Here is a 15,270-nt window from a genome sequence, read left to right as displayed (position 1 = left end):
ATAATATTCTTCAATACTCTGCAACTTGATTAGATTGGGTTCATCTTGTATTGACATCTACTACCCATTTAGGTACCTAGCAACTTGTTCGATCTCATCATCAATATGTCTAGATCTGAAATTCAACTTGTAGAATGCTTTGGTATACTCCTTCACATGTGATTCCTTCTTCCGGTTTTGTAACTTTTGAAATAGGTTCATTTGATAATTGACAAGCATAAACTTTGATTTCAACTTGCTAACCATTCACTCCCAAGATTTAATCTTGTTTTTATCTCTTCTGTGTCTATTTACCTACAAATATTCTTGTGAGATTTTGCCAAGAGCAAGGGCACAATGAAAAGTATAAAAGAGAGATAAAAGAATGACAAGAACAAATGTATTATCATCAATATACAAATGATCAACTGGATTAACCAATACAATGAATATAGGCCTGCTTATATAGGCAAGGCCATATAGATGTACGAGCACACAATCATGACATGTGGCTCAATGAGAAACAAGGGTATGTAAGAAATACTAGGGGTAGTTAGGAGAAATAATATAGTATTCCACAAGAGGTGGATGACCCACCGAATGTGGAGTGTAACAACAAGATAAGACCACAAAAGGTGGAGTTTCTCCTACAAGCTATATCCCTATGTGCACACTTCCCTAAGTGTCTCAAATCCAAACTACAAAGAGATACATTATCCTAAGTTAACTTAAGTAAAGTGTAATAATATCCATAATGAATATGCATGACCTTTCAACTTAGTGCAAGCAAATCTTACCTTCTTATCTTTCATGGTGCTTTCAAAATCAAAATACTTTTCCATCTTCATGATCCAATCCAACAAATCATCCGAATATAACTTTCCATCATAATCTGGTGGAGTAAAATATGGTCGGGTATTCACCCTTAACAATGCTCTTATAAACCTCTCTTCATCTGAATCATTCACCAATGGATTTTCTCCTTTTTCTCCAACCACTTCTTCTTCCTCATCATCACTTATATATTTAACATGTTGACCTCTTCTTTGGGCCATTTTAGTAGCTTCCAATCGAGTTGTAATTCATCTCAATATTTCCATCATGGTAGGGTCTGCATTTCCATGCACTCCAACACCTTTAGCATTTCACTAAGCCATCTTTAGGCCAATCCTCTGCAATTGTAGGCTGGGTCTTCAATCCTCTACCCTACAACAAAATCAAACATGACCCCACAATCTCTAGAATCAAAACTCGCTCTGATACCACTTGGTGCAGTCACAGTGGGTAGGGTCCTCAAAGAGAACAGTCCCGATCATGCAACAAGAGAACACAACAAAAGAAACACAATGTGATGGAGGCAATTCATAAAATACAACTATATCATGAAAATCAATTACAAACTACCAATAATATGCGGGCTCACAAGATTAGTCTCATAGGCCTGAGTATAAAACATGCATGTTATGCAACATTTAGGCTCAAGCAAGAATGCGAGCCAACTTCGGACCTCCTAACCTTATGATTATTCTTCTATGTTCTAATTATTGAATTTTGCATGCTTAATTACATTGATTTATATGATCAAGAATGATCCGTGTCGGCCCAAGATGAAACAAATGTCAATGAACAAGATGAAACGTGTAAAGTAATAAGGTTGACCTCTGCCAAAGAGATCCCTTCAAAAAATCCAAAGAATATAGTGCTGACCCAAGGGAAGGTCAGCTAAATGCCAAGGACACAATGAACTGGAGTTCCACAAGCTATGGAAATGATCTGCAAGATCCATCAAATAGGAAATAGGTCCAAGTAGCTCCAGTGTTCTAACCCAGAAAATTGTCCCAGATTCCAGAATCGATAACTTGCCAAAAAAAATCCAAACATCTCATGGACACAGGATAAGGAAGATGAACAAGTCCACAATCAAAATCCAGCTCTGCAAGATCTGGTGAGAATGCAAAGAAACACAAAAAGGAATGCTGAAACTACAAAACAAGAAACAAATTGAAAGAAAATATTTTTGGTTGATGCAAGATTGCCATGAACAACGGATGCTCCTGCATCACAATCCCTATAGATAAAGAAATACACACACACACACACACACACACACACACACATATATATATATATATAGTTAAAACATATTTAAATTATAAATTGGACATTTGTAGCCTGAGCATGTTAAATAAAATTTACCTGTCTAGAAGGTGGCAAATAATAGTAATTGAACCCTTTAGCAATAATTGTGTCCACTAAAATATTAAGTTGATCGATTTCATCCAAGATCAAATATACATCTATAGCATGAGTGGTCGTCACATGTCCCAATAAAGATTAATGTAGGGGATTGTGCAACTGATATTGCATTGACAATGACTTTAAATGTGTCAAAAATTTCATATAATTTGCCATCATGCTGAATTTGACATCCTCCAGGCTACGATCAGGCGTATGATGCTCTACACTTGATGAAGGATCTATACCCCATGCCTCTCCCTCCAAAATAAGAGAATGATATGTAGGAGGATCACGATATGCACTAGTGCTAGGCCCAATTGGGTGATGAGAATGATGAGATCCTGAATGTGGATCATGAAAGATAGAACCCACATGACTTCTAACCTCCACTATAGGTATATGATTCTCTAATGTATTGAATGCATATGCATCCATAAGATCTTCAGCCAAACTAATCAGAGTAACACATGCCATGCCTCTTGTAAGACCCTCTAGGTTAGCAAGAAAAAGGATTCCTATTATACCTTAAGGATCATCTAAGTTGCCGCTAGGGTGTGCTACAAATGAAGATCTAGAATGTTGACGAATCATCAAATATTGGCATGGACTTGATCACTAGATATCTAAGTGGTCACAACTGCAATGTCACTAGCTTTATCAATGGTACCTCAAAGTTGGGTACTACAAAAAACCTCATCTACCACGAGACCTATCAAAGGGGCAATAACTATTGCCCTCTAATAAAAAATGGCTCTATGGGCTAGAATTTGTCGACTTTCTTGATAATAAGTGTCCCTATTGGAAGCCTGCCATGTCCATGACACAAATATGGTGGCAAATTGGTGTAGTGGACATTCTTTCTTAAATGAACCTTGAGATACAATTGCAATGTGAAATAGAGTGGAATTTGGTCATTATTTTGATAACAACCATGTGCAACAAGGAAGCATGGGTATATCAAAGTATCCATCTCATGATCCTCGCATCTAGTAACCTAATATCCCTTCATAGTATTTTTTCCCAAATAAGATGGAAAACAATGTTCTTTCAAGGGTTTCCTTGGACACTAAATCCTAAACCTTTGAAAGGGACAAACCCTTACAATCCTCTTGTTGCTTCCTAGTAAGAATAACCTCTATAACATCTATAGAATATGCACTAGTGCCCTGAATGTCATTCTTAATACCCACAAGGCTATCAAGAATACTTTGACAAGTGTTCCTAAAAACACTTGTGTTACTACTACTATTCATTGAGGCTCTCAATTTCTCAATCACAATGTTTGTTCGTGCAAACAATTCCTATGGGGGAATTTCCTCATTTGCCATGATGTATAGAATAGATAGGTACACTAGAAGGGTAATTTATTGTCAATCCTAAGATTTCTTTATTTAAATATAAAATTGAAAGACAATTACTAGATACATTCAAATTAATTATTTAATATGTAAATACATATGTACTAAAATTGCATTTAATAAAATTCTGAATGTACTCTTAAATCTAGAGATCTTGATAAAATATAAAATTAGCTTTCATTATCATAAACATTGCAATCAATTTCATATAGTACTATATTTAAGAAAATTGAATACATTGTGCACATGAGAACATAGCATGCATCGATATGTAAATGTATGCATCAATCATATAAACACACATGTGTAACATGCATCAATTCATAAATTTTAATCATAAACAGAGATCAATTTTGAATACTAGTCTAGACATAATATATGATTTTTAATTCTTGAATAATTGCATGAAATTTGAAGCCTGGTCATGTGTGCACCAAATATAGAGTACAACAAATAAAGGTAGGGCCCTTTAAAGTATAAATTTAACTATAAAGACTTAAGGAGAGAGAGAGAGAGAGAGAGAGAGAGAGAGAGAGAGAGAGAGAGAGAGAGAGAGAGAGAGAGAGAGAGAGAGAGAGAGAGAGAGAGAGAGAGGAATATTAATGGATGATCCTTCTCCAAACATGGAAAATGATTTGGTGATGGGAATTGGATCTACAACTTTAAATATAGTTATTGATTCAAGGTAGTGGTTTCTCATTAGTCTCTTAGAGTATTTGAGGTAGAACAACTCTAAATTAGCCAATGAAGTAATGTTTACTTGAAAATATTCCAAGAAAAGGTGTGAGTGGAGAAATAAGGAAAAGGATCTAGGACAAAACATAAGTATTTTAGGAGATCTAAGTCTCTTGGTAAATTCAAACTAATATGATGGGAATATAGAAATAAAGAGGTCACATAAACAAGGATGTGTTTGGTATTATAGTATTTCTTTCATTTGTAAACTCTATTAATTATATGTTTCATTAGAATTTTTTTTGAGGAATTTAGTTTGTTTAAAGAGATTAAGTCTCTTAAATATATTTATATTATATTTAACAACTATAATAGTAATACTTGAAACCTTAGTTATAATAATAGTTGAGTAATAATAGCTATATATTATAATAGTTGAAACCTTACTTACACGTAGGGGACTTGCCAAGTAAGCTGCTGAAAAATTCAAATCTCTCCCAATTTTTTCAATAGCTTACTTGGAAAGTCCCCTACTTTACTAAGGTTTCAATGCCACATCATTAAATATGATGCCACATATACATTATTTTACCCAAGGTTTCCAAAAAAAAAAAAAAAGGTGAGACCAATAGTCATGCTTAAGGTGCCCTCATACTTGTGCAGCTAATGTGTCATCACATGACTGGTTGCTTTTTGCAACTAAGGGTACATTTCATTCAATTATGGGTATTAAAGTCACAACGATTTGTGTAATGTTGTCAATTTTTTTTTTAAATCAAATAAAACTACTATCACAACAATTAAAACGGGCTCAACCCTATTATTAAAATCATAAATTTAAAATAATTATTTTTAAGTTATCTTATCCATTATACTATCCTATTAATTTTTTTCAACCATATCCTTTTATTTGACTTTAATGAATGAATGCATCATTACGCCGAAGGCGTCTCTTTCAATGAAATGGACGAGCTAAAGTTTGGCACTGGCTATGCAGGGGAAAATTTGCACCCCCGATCCCCGTGCTCGTCCTCCTTCCGTACGGATGCAGTCAGAATTCCTGCAAAATTCGTACTCTCCTTCAGCCTTCATTTGTCTTAAGGCTCCCGACCATACGGTAAAGTTAAATATTTTTTTTTATAATATTTTTATTTATAGTATTTTTTTATAATTTTTATTTATTGTAAAAATAACAAAAATTTTAATATTTTTTTAATGATTTATTTTAATTTATTTTAATAATAATATTATAATATACAATTAATTGATTTTAAGATATATATTATATGTAAATTTCAATAAAAAAAAATTTTATTTTAACTTTTAAAATATATATGTAGATAATAGTTTATTTTTTATAAATATATATTATTTTTTATATTACATATTGAACTTTTAAAATGAATTATAAAAATAAGTTATACGTTATAATTTTTTGTATAATTTTTTATTTTTATTTATATTTAAAATAATTATATTATAATATATAATTAAGTGATTTCAAGATACATATAAGTAAAAAAAGTTTTTTCTTTTTTAAATTATATTTTTGAATTTTAAATAGTAAATTATATGTTTAAATATTTTAAAATTTTGTTCTTATTTATTTTAATAATCATTATATTACAATATACATAATATATAACTTAGTGATTTTAGCATATATCAATTTTTTTTGATATATTTGAAAATCACTTAATTATATGTTATGGATGCTAATTTTTAATAATAGTTATACTTTTATTTAAGTTACACATAACTTTCAACCAAAAATTTAATTTTTTTTATATAAATGTTAAAATTGTAACTAGGATATGTCAAATATTATGTATGTTCAAAAAAATAATCGTATGTTAAAAAAAATTTGTATGTTAAGATCACCTAAATACATATTACGTGTGTTAATTTTTTACATCAGTTATATGTACTTTTACTGCATTAGTAAATTTTTTGATATATATTACCTATGTTAAAATATAATAACTATTTAAATTAATAAGAACAATTTTTTTTTTTAATATATATTTTAAAATTATAACAAAGTTATTTATATATTATGTACGTTTATTTTTTTAATGTGAAAATCATTTAGTTATATATTATTAATTTATTTATGTTAAGTTTTTAGTAAAGCTATTGTTTACTATACATATCTTGGAATCACTTAATTATATATTATAATTTAATTATTTTTAAAATAAAGAAAAATAAAAATTATAATTTAAACATAAAACTCATTTTAAAAATATATTAATAAATTTAATATATAATGTAAAAATAACATATATTTATAAAGAAAAGCTATTATGACTTATATATGTATTTAAATTTGTTTAAAATAAATTATTAAAATTTACATATAATATATATCTTAAAATAAATTAATTGTATATTATAATATTATTATAAAAATAAATTTAAAAAAAAATTAAAAGCATTATTACAAAAATATTAAAATTTTCATTATTTTAAAAAACTATAAATAAAATTTATTATAAAAAATAATATTTAACTTTATCATATGTTCGGGAGCCTTAAGACAAATGAAGGCCGAAGAAGAGTACGAATTTTGCAGGAATTCTGACTGCATCCGTACGGAAGGAGGACGAGCACGGGGATCGGGGGTGCAAATTTTCCCCTGCATAGCCAGTGCCTCATTTTCATTTGCTTATTTATTACAGTTCTGTGGGAATTTAAAGGTTACTAACATTGAACGATTTCAATAATGGGAGTTGATAAAGAAGCTCAAATACCAAAACTTAAGAGTTTTGTACTACACTTGGGCAACTTTAAGGCAATTAATTCGTTTTACAAATTCAATTATTAGACAGATGTGTTGATGGCAGCTGGTGTACAGTGCAATACGCGTGGTACCTACATGCCTTTTGGCACTGCACACTTAACTTTTCAAATTCTATAATCTATAATCTAGATTGGCGGCACTGGCTATGGGGCCACCACAATGTATTGGGAATAGCCAAAAGTACTGTCCTGCATTTTCCAAGACAAAACTCGCTGCACGGCAGCATCGTTGGCTTTTGTATTGCTACCGCCATATTTACACCGAGACCTATCTTATATGAGATGGACAAGCTGACTGTAATGATCAACGATCGTTCATAATGATTGCATCATTTACAACCGTCGGGTCATGTTTATTTTCCCATTTTTCACTGTGTTTTCTCTACCCGCTTTCTTTCCGAGGACGAGTTAGCTTCGTGTTCATAATGAAGCAGCATTGTAACGTGATTGGTTTTGGTCCCCATGGTCCCTATATGTTTTGCTAGGGTTTTGTAATATTAATAGCCAGTAATTGTGCAGTGGTGTGGCGTGCAATGGGTACGTTGAATAGGTGTGAAAGGTGAATTTAAAAATAAATTGATTTATTTTTTATACATTTGTGCAATATATGAATTAAAATAGTAGGTCATTTAACAAATTTCTTAATAGAGAAGTGATAGCTTCAAATCGATTATACATCCACTTACATGAATCCAAACATGATTGAAACAAAACATTTGAATTGAAAACATAATCAAACTACCAATAGGCTCATGTTATGTTTGCAATAAGGAGAATTGAGATAGAGATAGAGATGAACATAGAGATGGAGATTGAGGTTGAGATGGAGGAGAGTCATATGGAGAGTAGATGGAGAAAGAAAGAGAGAGAGGAGAGGGATATATATAGATGGAAGAGATAACTATATAGGAGAGAGGGAGAGATAGAAAGATAAATATAGATATAGGAAGTGATATATAGAGAAAGGGAGATATATATGGGTAGAGAGATGGAGAGAAAATGAGATAGAGATAAAAGGAGAGATGAAAGAAATAAATTGAGAAATAGAGCTAGAGCAACAAATTGATATAGTCAGATATGAGGAGAGATAGAAAGAGAGAGATTGTGATATAGAGTGCTAAAGAATTAGAGATAGAGAGATAGATATGAGATAGACATGACATTCAAATCTTACAAGTATATGAGAACATAATGTCAAGATGCATGGACCAATTTATAATTAACACATCAAAAAAGATGATGACATAGGTTGACACCTAGAATGGTGGCTATACCTTTGATAAATCTTTGGAGCAACGGTAATACTTTTAATAGAATAATAAACTCTTTCTAATCAACATGTATAACCTCTTTCAATGACGGATCATAAAACATGATCTATAAACTATTATTTTAAAAATTCTAAAATATGATTATAAATTCATTAATAAAAAACTATATATATCCTTAAATTATTTATTCACCTTCAAAAAAGTAATTCAATGGAAAAATCCTATGATTAAAATGATAATAATATAAGTGTAATGTCTCTCTAAAGAAACAATAGATTCAAGTTAAAACTACTTTTTACAAGATTTTGGACATTAAAACATCCATTGTCAAAAAAGAATTTAAAGAAAAGACAAAAAAATAGTTGAAAATGACAACCAATTTTTTAGAAGGCATGGCATCACACTTTTAACTTAATTTCATCACAAGAAAACAAAAACAAATTGACAAAAAATTGCCAAAAGAAAGAAAATTTGCTAACAAATTCAACCATACAAAGAAAGTGCATTTTACTTCAAATAAATATATTCTTGAAACAAAAAGTCTATTTTCACAGCTTGTCATATTTGGGCAGTCCCATTAGAAAGAGAATACAAACTGATAATATTAACAAATGTAAAATAAATTTATATCACAATTTAATTATTTATAAAAATTAATAACAATAAATAATAAATTTATAAATAGCTAAATAAAAAATAAAGTAGCTTTAAATACACCGACAGGATTAAGGACAAAGCTCTTAAATACTGCACGCGTTGGCTTTGGGTATTTCATTATAGTTAAGCCGTTTTAGAATTTTAGAAAGACGAGTCATTTCTTTCTCTGCGCAAACCTCTATGAGATACTCCCTAGCGTAAACCCCTCTCAGATACTCTCCAGCGTACACAAGGAAAGTTCATGGCTCGTAAAAGAATTCGATTGCGTCTAGATGATCTCCCAGATAGTTTGCTGACGATCATTCTGAGTAAAATTCCTTTTAAGCAAGCAGTGTGTTGTTCTGTCCTTTCTAAAAGATGGAAATCCCTTTGGACTGTCTTGCCCAGTCTAAAATTTTCATCAGGAGATTTCTCTCCTTCCTTATGTAGCCGTGCTGTTGATGATATTTTTAAGCTTCATTCTGGTCTCCTTGAACGTTTTGAATTTAGCATTTTGTCCTTCTGTACAAGTAACAAGATTTGTGAGTGGATTCGTTGTGGTGCTCTGAAAGATGTGAGAGAGATGAATATTAAAGAGAGCACCTTACATCCCTATGAGGTTCCCATCTCCATTTTCTTATGCAACAGCCTCAGATTTTTGGTTCTCAGTAATTTTCTTCTCACAAATATACCCGACTCTTTTGCTGGCTTCTCTGGTTTGGCAACACTCAATATGTATAATGTGGAGGTTAAGGACAAGACCATTGAACGGATGTTGCATTTATGTCCAGTTTTAGAAATTTTAATCCTCTATGATTGCAATGGACTCGAGAGATTAAAGATATATTCAGACAATCTTATTTCTCTCAATCTATCCTCTAAAATTGATGGATTAAAGACAAATTGTCCACGGTTGGAGAACCTTATTATAGTAAAACACAGAATGAGAATTATGGTTGAGATGGAATTTTACTTGACAGCATGTTTAAGTCTATGCACGGACGTTTCACTTGAAAGGTTCACAACTCTAAAGTCACTGAGAAATATTACCTTGTTAAACTTCATTTCTAAGCTTGATGTAAATATTCTAAGGGAATTTCCTGATTTAGAACAAATGTGCATAAACAGCGGTGATTGTTCTCAGTTGGTAAGTTTTTAACATCTTATTTTATAAATATTTCTTATTTTTTGAAACGTAAGTGTGAGCGTGACAAATTACAGTTAGTTCCAGTATGACATTTTTATCAAGGCCTTATTTATAATAGTGTAGTCTTCTCTATTTACGGCTTTACTGCATTTTGCTTCTAACATTTGTCATGGGTTGTAAATATTCCTTTGCTGTTTCAATCTCTCCCAACTATTAACATTCTTATCTTTGGTCTGATGGTGTAATGCAGGATTACAATGATTGGCAGTTCAAGAACTTATTCCCGGAAATCTCAGCAACTTTTTCACTGGAAAATCTAAGGAGGGTTCATCTGAATATGACCTTATTCTATGACCCTGTACCTCTACTTACCTGTCTTCTTCCACATGCTCCTGCCATGAAAACTTTATTAGTTTCCCGGAAGAAAGGATTCGATGGCATTAACGCTCTGCAATTTCTCAACGGATTGTTGAAATTTCAACGAGAATATACAGAAATTGAAATCGTCTTGTCACGGAATTATTTAAAGAAAGAGACATGTCTCAACTGTGCTCTCTAGAATTTTTTCTGTGATAAAAGAGGAACATAGAATTTCTCTGGGCTTCTAAGGAGGGTTTATTTAACTTTTTTTATTGACAGTTTTTTTTGGTTGATTTTGCGGTTGAGGGTGAATGGTGTATCAAACATTGAAGTCGGGGATGTAAGTGTCAATTGTTATTTGAATCTAAGCAGCGAAACGTCAATTTTATAGTAAGTTAGGCGAATCATTTAGTCTTTTTGCCAGTAGACTTTTGCTGTTGTAAACATAACCAGCGAAAGGTAACTTTCAATCTGTATGTTGTTTCCAATTTTTCTTTGCTCTTTTATCCGGATTATGGTGGTGTGTTAGACAGTTCGTATACTTATATAAACAATCCTTCGTAGTTCTCCACTTTTTTTTCTCTTTGGATGGTCCGTGGCCTGTTTTTTCAATTTTAGACAGTAAACATTTAACATTTGTTACAGGGAACGTAAAATTTTGAAATGCTAGTAGACCAACATCTTAAGTTTGAAAGGGGATGAAATGTGAAGAGTGGATCAACAATTGTTCATGTTTCAGCTACTGTTGTTTTTTATACTGATATTTCTTTTCTTTTTTTTTGATAAAAGTGGATGATACCACTAAAATTATATTAATTATATTTATTTTTATATGGTGACTGGTTCAAAGAGCACTAAGGGGAAAGAACTAGTAAGAAAACCTCTCAGTTTTGTACCTATCCGATACAATAACCCATATACAATTCATAAAACCCTGATTACAATTTTCATTACATTAGATATAAAGGAAGCTTTTAGAACAAACTTGTATTAGTAATTCTGAAGAGAGGATATCATCTTCAAAAAATGCAGCCAAGATCAGTAGCATCCCCAAACAATAATCCCTTTATGCACCACATGAGTTCAGATATCTGCAGAGAACAAACAATACAACAAAGAGGGATCCAAGGAGAAGTAATCCTGACAACATGAAAATGGTCAGCATACATAAACCTAACCATACAAGAAGGAACGGAAGATGAAGACAACCTCTAGGGAACAGGGTGAAGCCAATCCATATAATGGCCCATAAGAATAGCCAAACAAGTAACAACATAACAAGAAGCCATTTACCCCATCCAAAACATTGCATTTTCCAATTTCTCAGAATGACCCACAACTCACCAATTTTGCCCAATAGATTCCACATCCTGCAAAGCATTGTATCAACCGAAAAAGAAACAAACAAATATGACTCGTACATGTAAAACTATCAAGGATATATAACAGAGCGGCGGTTGTCATGATATGATTATCAAAATATCATACGAAGAGAATATCCAGCCAAATAGCACCTCTGAATGATGGAAAATGCTTGACAAATAGCAAACTCAATTAATAAAACTCACCAACCTTATACCCGTAAAGCATACTGATTAATTAACCAAGCCAATGCGCAGAACGTGAGACCCAAAAATCATGACACAAATGGTCACCACTGTGCTTAAGAAAACATGATTGTCATAGCAGATATAATACTTAGGTTGAACTGCAACATCTAATGATTATCCCAAAAAGCAATATAACTTAGTTTCCAAACACCGGAGAGAGACATGTCACCAATTATCATGATGAAAGAGCTAATTAACATGGCTTCAACCGCCAAAGGGAAAAAAGGAAATCAAAACCAAGCAACCCACAACACCCAAGGTACAAGAAAAAACTATCAGATCACTGTCGATTGGTCCCAGAGACTATCACCCTCCATCCTTAAAACCAGCTCCACTTCCAAGGGTGACTATATCAAAGGTGTTGTCATAAGGCAAGGCAATGCCCTGTTATAAACACTCAAAGAAGTAGATACCCCATAAGGCGAGGAGAACTATCAAGATTACCACCAAAAAAATTCCTTTCAATAATGGGGAGAATCTCCCAATAAATGACAATAACAATGGTATTATTCCAAAACACCCTTATTATAGGCACTTACGAAAGAACAACCACATCAAGAAGGCATTTTTAAGATAGAATTTTCGTACATGAGATAGGAAAATCCGAGGATGTAAGTTCTATGCGGTCTACACCGTCACTAATAACCTTACTAGCAAGAAAATCCGCAAACACATTAATTTCTCTAAAACAATGAGAGATTGAGAAAGTGGAGAAGCCATTCAGTTGAAGAAGAATATGTTCCAGAAGATACTGCATACGCCAAGAGACGCATTTTTTGGCAACAACCGCCCGACAGACAAGCATTGAATCCTCTTCAATAACAATATACTTGATATTTAGAGAATGGGCCAGATCAAGTCCAAAAGATAGACCCTGAAATTCAGCCATGTTGTTAGTGCCATAACCAATGTATTTGCCAACAGCCATGACGATATTTGAAGAATGGTCAAAGATGATTACCCCGATCCCAGACTTTCTCGGATTGCCCTTAGAGGCCCCATCAAATTGGAGTTTGAAGGATGGACAAGGGGGAGGGCTCCATTTAGCCATCTTTCGCTTAAGATGCGAAGAAAAAGCATCTGAAATAGCCCCATGAGAGGGCAACAATTGCAAAGAGGGCCATTTCCAAGTAACCCAATTATCCCAATGAGAAAAGGTTGTTAGTCGCCCTAAATTTTTATAAATGAAAAAGAGCACCACTTCACAAATGGAGGCTTGGATTTTCCCTATAACGTCTGGTAAAGACGTCGATTTATGATTAAAAATTCTTGAATTCCTTTCCAGCCATAGATTCCAAATCACCAAAGATGGAGCAACTATCCACAGAGATGAATAGAACGAAGTGGGAAACAACAAGGGCCAAGATTGAAATTGTGAAAGAAGAGTTGCACAAAGAGCAGAAGACTACCCTAACATACCAAACAACCAATACCAACACTCAGAGGCAAAGAGACAAAGTAGGAAGAGGTGGTCCACTGATTCCATGCAATAACCACAGAAAACACATGGGAAAATTGTCGTAATCCCAAGCCTATCTAACCGCATTCCAGTGAGGATCCTATCTTGAATGGCTAGCTAGGCAAAAGCCCCTGCTTTTGGAAGACATGCAGAATGTCAACATAAATTAGTAGGCCAACAGGCATAAACAGGGATCTGAATCAAAGAATTGTACCCCTCTTTCACCGAATAGGAGCCAGTCGCACTTTTAGTCCAAACCAATGAGTCCTCTTTATATTGAAAAACTAGAGGTCTCTTACAAAGTTCTTTGATAAAATCAAAAACAATATTTATGTTAATCGCCAAGGGAGAGATTTCCTTCCATTTGACAATTATACAAGGTCCAGAAGTGTCAATGATAAAATAATCTGCAACAAAAGGACCCCAAAGAGATGAAAGGATTTCTGGCAAAGGAGACCAATCTCGGATAGATGAGAGAGCAGGGTGCCCATTCCAAACTTCATCCCAAAAATGAGCTTTTCTCCCATTATGGACAACCTAGGGTAAATGAGGCAAGATCACCTCTCTACATGAAATCAGAAAATTCCAGAACGTAGAGCCCTTCGGAAGGGAAGTTGCAGTAAAAATTCTTTCTCTTGGTAGACCCCTTAAATATTTAGCAAGCACAACAGAGGCCCATTTACAGCTAGGATTTGTGTATAATTTCCAAATCAACTTAGCCCCCAAAGCCCTATTTTGAATAGCTAAATCCTGAATACCCGCCCTCCCTAACTCCTTGGGACGACAAACTTTATCCCATGCTAAAAGGGGGATCTTATTCCTTCCTCCTATATTATTATTCCAAAGGAAGGACCTAAGGGATACCTTTAAACGCTTAACAACTTGAGAGGGAGCCTGTAAAATAGACATTGGATATGTAGGAATAGCACTCAGGACTGATTTAATTAGAAGAATTTTGCCTGCCAATGTTAACCATTTATGATCCCAGGAGGAAATTCTAGAGGAGATAGAATGAACAATTTTGTCTCAAAAAGAGTTCTTATCTGCCCCAAGAAAGAAGGGAATACCTAAATACATGCAAGGGAAAGACCCAACTTGAAAGTTCCAAAAGTGGATAAGATTATTCCTAACTAAAGTGGGGACATTAACGAAAAAGATTTTGGACTTTCCCTTATTCACCTTTTGGCCAGAAAAGGTTGAATAGTCAAAGATAACTTTCTGAATAGCTTGAGCTTCTGTTATAGTGGCCTTCCAAAACAATAACGTATCATCAGCAAATAAGCAATGAGATTGTGAGGAAGGGAGGCCATCTATTCTGATACCAGTAATATGTAATTCTTTTTATTTATTTATTTTAATTAAAAAATTGGTATTTAGGACCATACTGATGTTTCTCAGTAATATGTAATTCTTTTTATTAAATTTTTTCAATTAAAAAATTGGTATTTATCATCATGATTAATTGTATAAATAAATTTGATTTTACATTTGACAATCTAATCAATTTTTTGATATATTGATTATGCATATATATCTGAAAATGACTTTTACTTCATATTATTTTTGACTTCACCAAAATATAACATATAACTATGTAACTGATTTATAATCTATATAATTTTGGTTTCCATTAAAAATTATAACATGCAATTTTATCATGATGGGTCAAGGAAAGAGTTTTTATTAAAATTTCAAAATAAGAAATTTTCTTGTAATGTAATTACTAATTATTAAA

General features: G+C 32.8%; 2 protein-coding genes across 2 annotated transcripts; one reads left to right on the top strand and one right to left on the bottom strand.

Annotated features, from left to right (window-relative positions):
• The first annotated feature begins 9,221 nt into the window (after positions 1-9,221).
• LOC131056817 (F-box/LRR-repeat protein At1g55660-like) lies at positions 9,222-10,665 on the top strand. The gene is made up of 2 exons (XM_059218812.1): positions 9,222-10,106; positions 10,357-10,665. The coding sequence occupies exons 1-2, from the start codon at positions 9,222-9,224 to the stop codon at positions 10,663-10,665; spliced, it is 1,194 nt and encodes a 397-aa protein (XP_059074795.1).
• A 1,979-nt stretch (positions 10,666-12,644) lies between these two features.
• LOC131056816 (uncharacterized) lies at positions 12,645-13,127 on the bottom strand. Its single transcript, XM_059218811.1, has one exon. The coding sequence runs from the start codon at positions 13,125-13,127 to the stop codon at positions 12,645-12,647; it is 483 nt and encodes a 160-aa protein (XP_059074794.1).
• Between the last annotated feature and the right edge of the window lie 2,143 nt (positions 13,128-15,270).

Source organism: Cryptomeria japonica, chromosome 4 (assembly GCF_030272615.1).
Source record: "Cryptomeria japonica chromosome 4, Sugi_1.0, whole genome shotgun sequence".
Taxonomy (NCBI): domain Eukaryota; kingdom Viridiplantae; phylum Streptophyta; class Pinopsida; order Cupressales; family Cupressaceae; genus Cryptomeria; species Cryptomeria japonica.
This window is presented reverse-complemented; position numbering and strand designations above follow the sequence as displayed.

Coding starts and splice junctions, on each gene's coding strand:
- LOC131056816 (XM_059218811.1), bottom strand. CDS start 13,127: ATGGCTAAATGGAGCCCTCCCCCTTGTCCATCCTTCAAACTCCAATTT.
- LOC131056817 (XM_059218812.1), top strand. CDS start 9,222: ATGGCTCGTAAAAGAATTCGATTGCGTCTAGATGATCTCCCAGATAGT. Junction 10,107..10,356: donor GCGGTGATTGTTCTCAGTTG/GTAAGTTTTTAA, acceptor GGTGTAATGCAG/GATTACAATGATTGGCAGTT.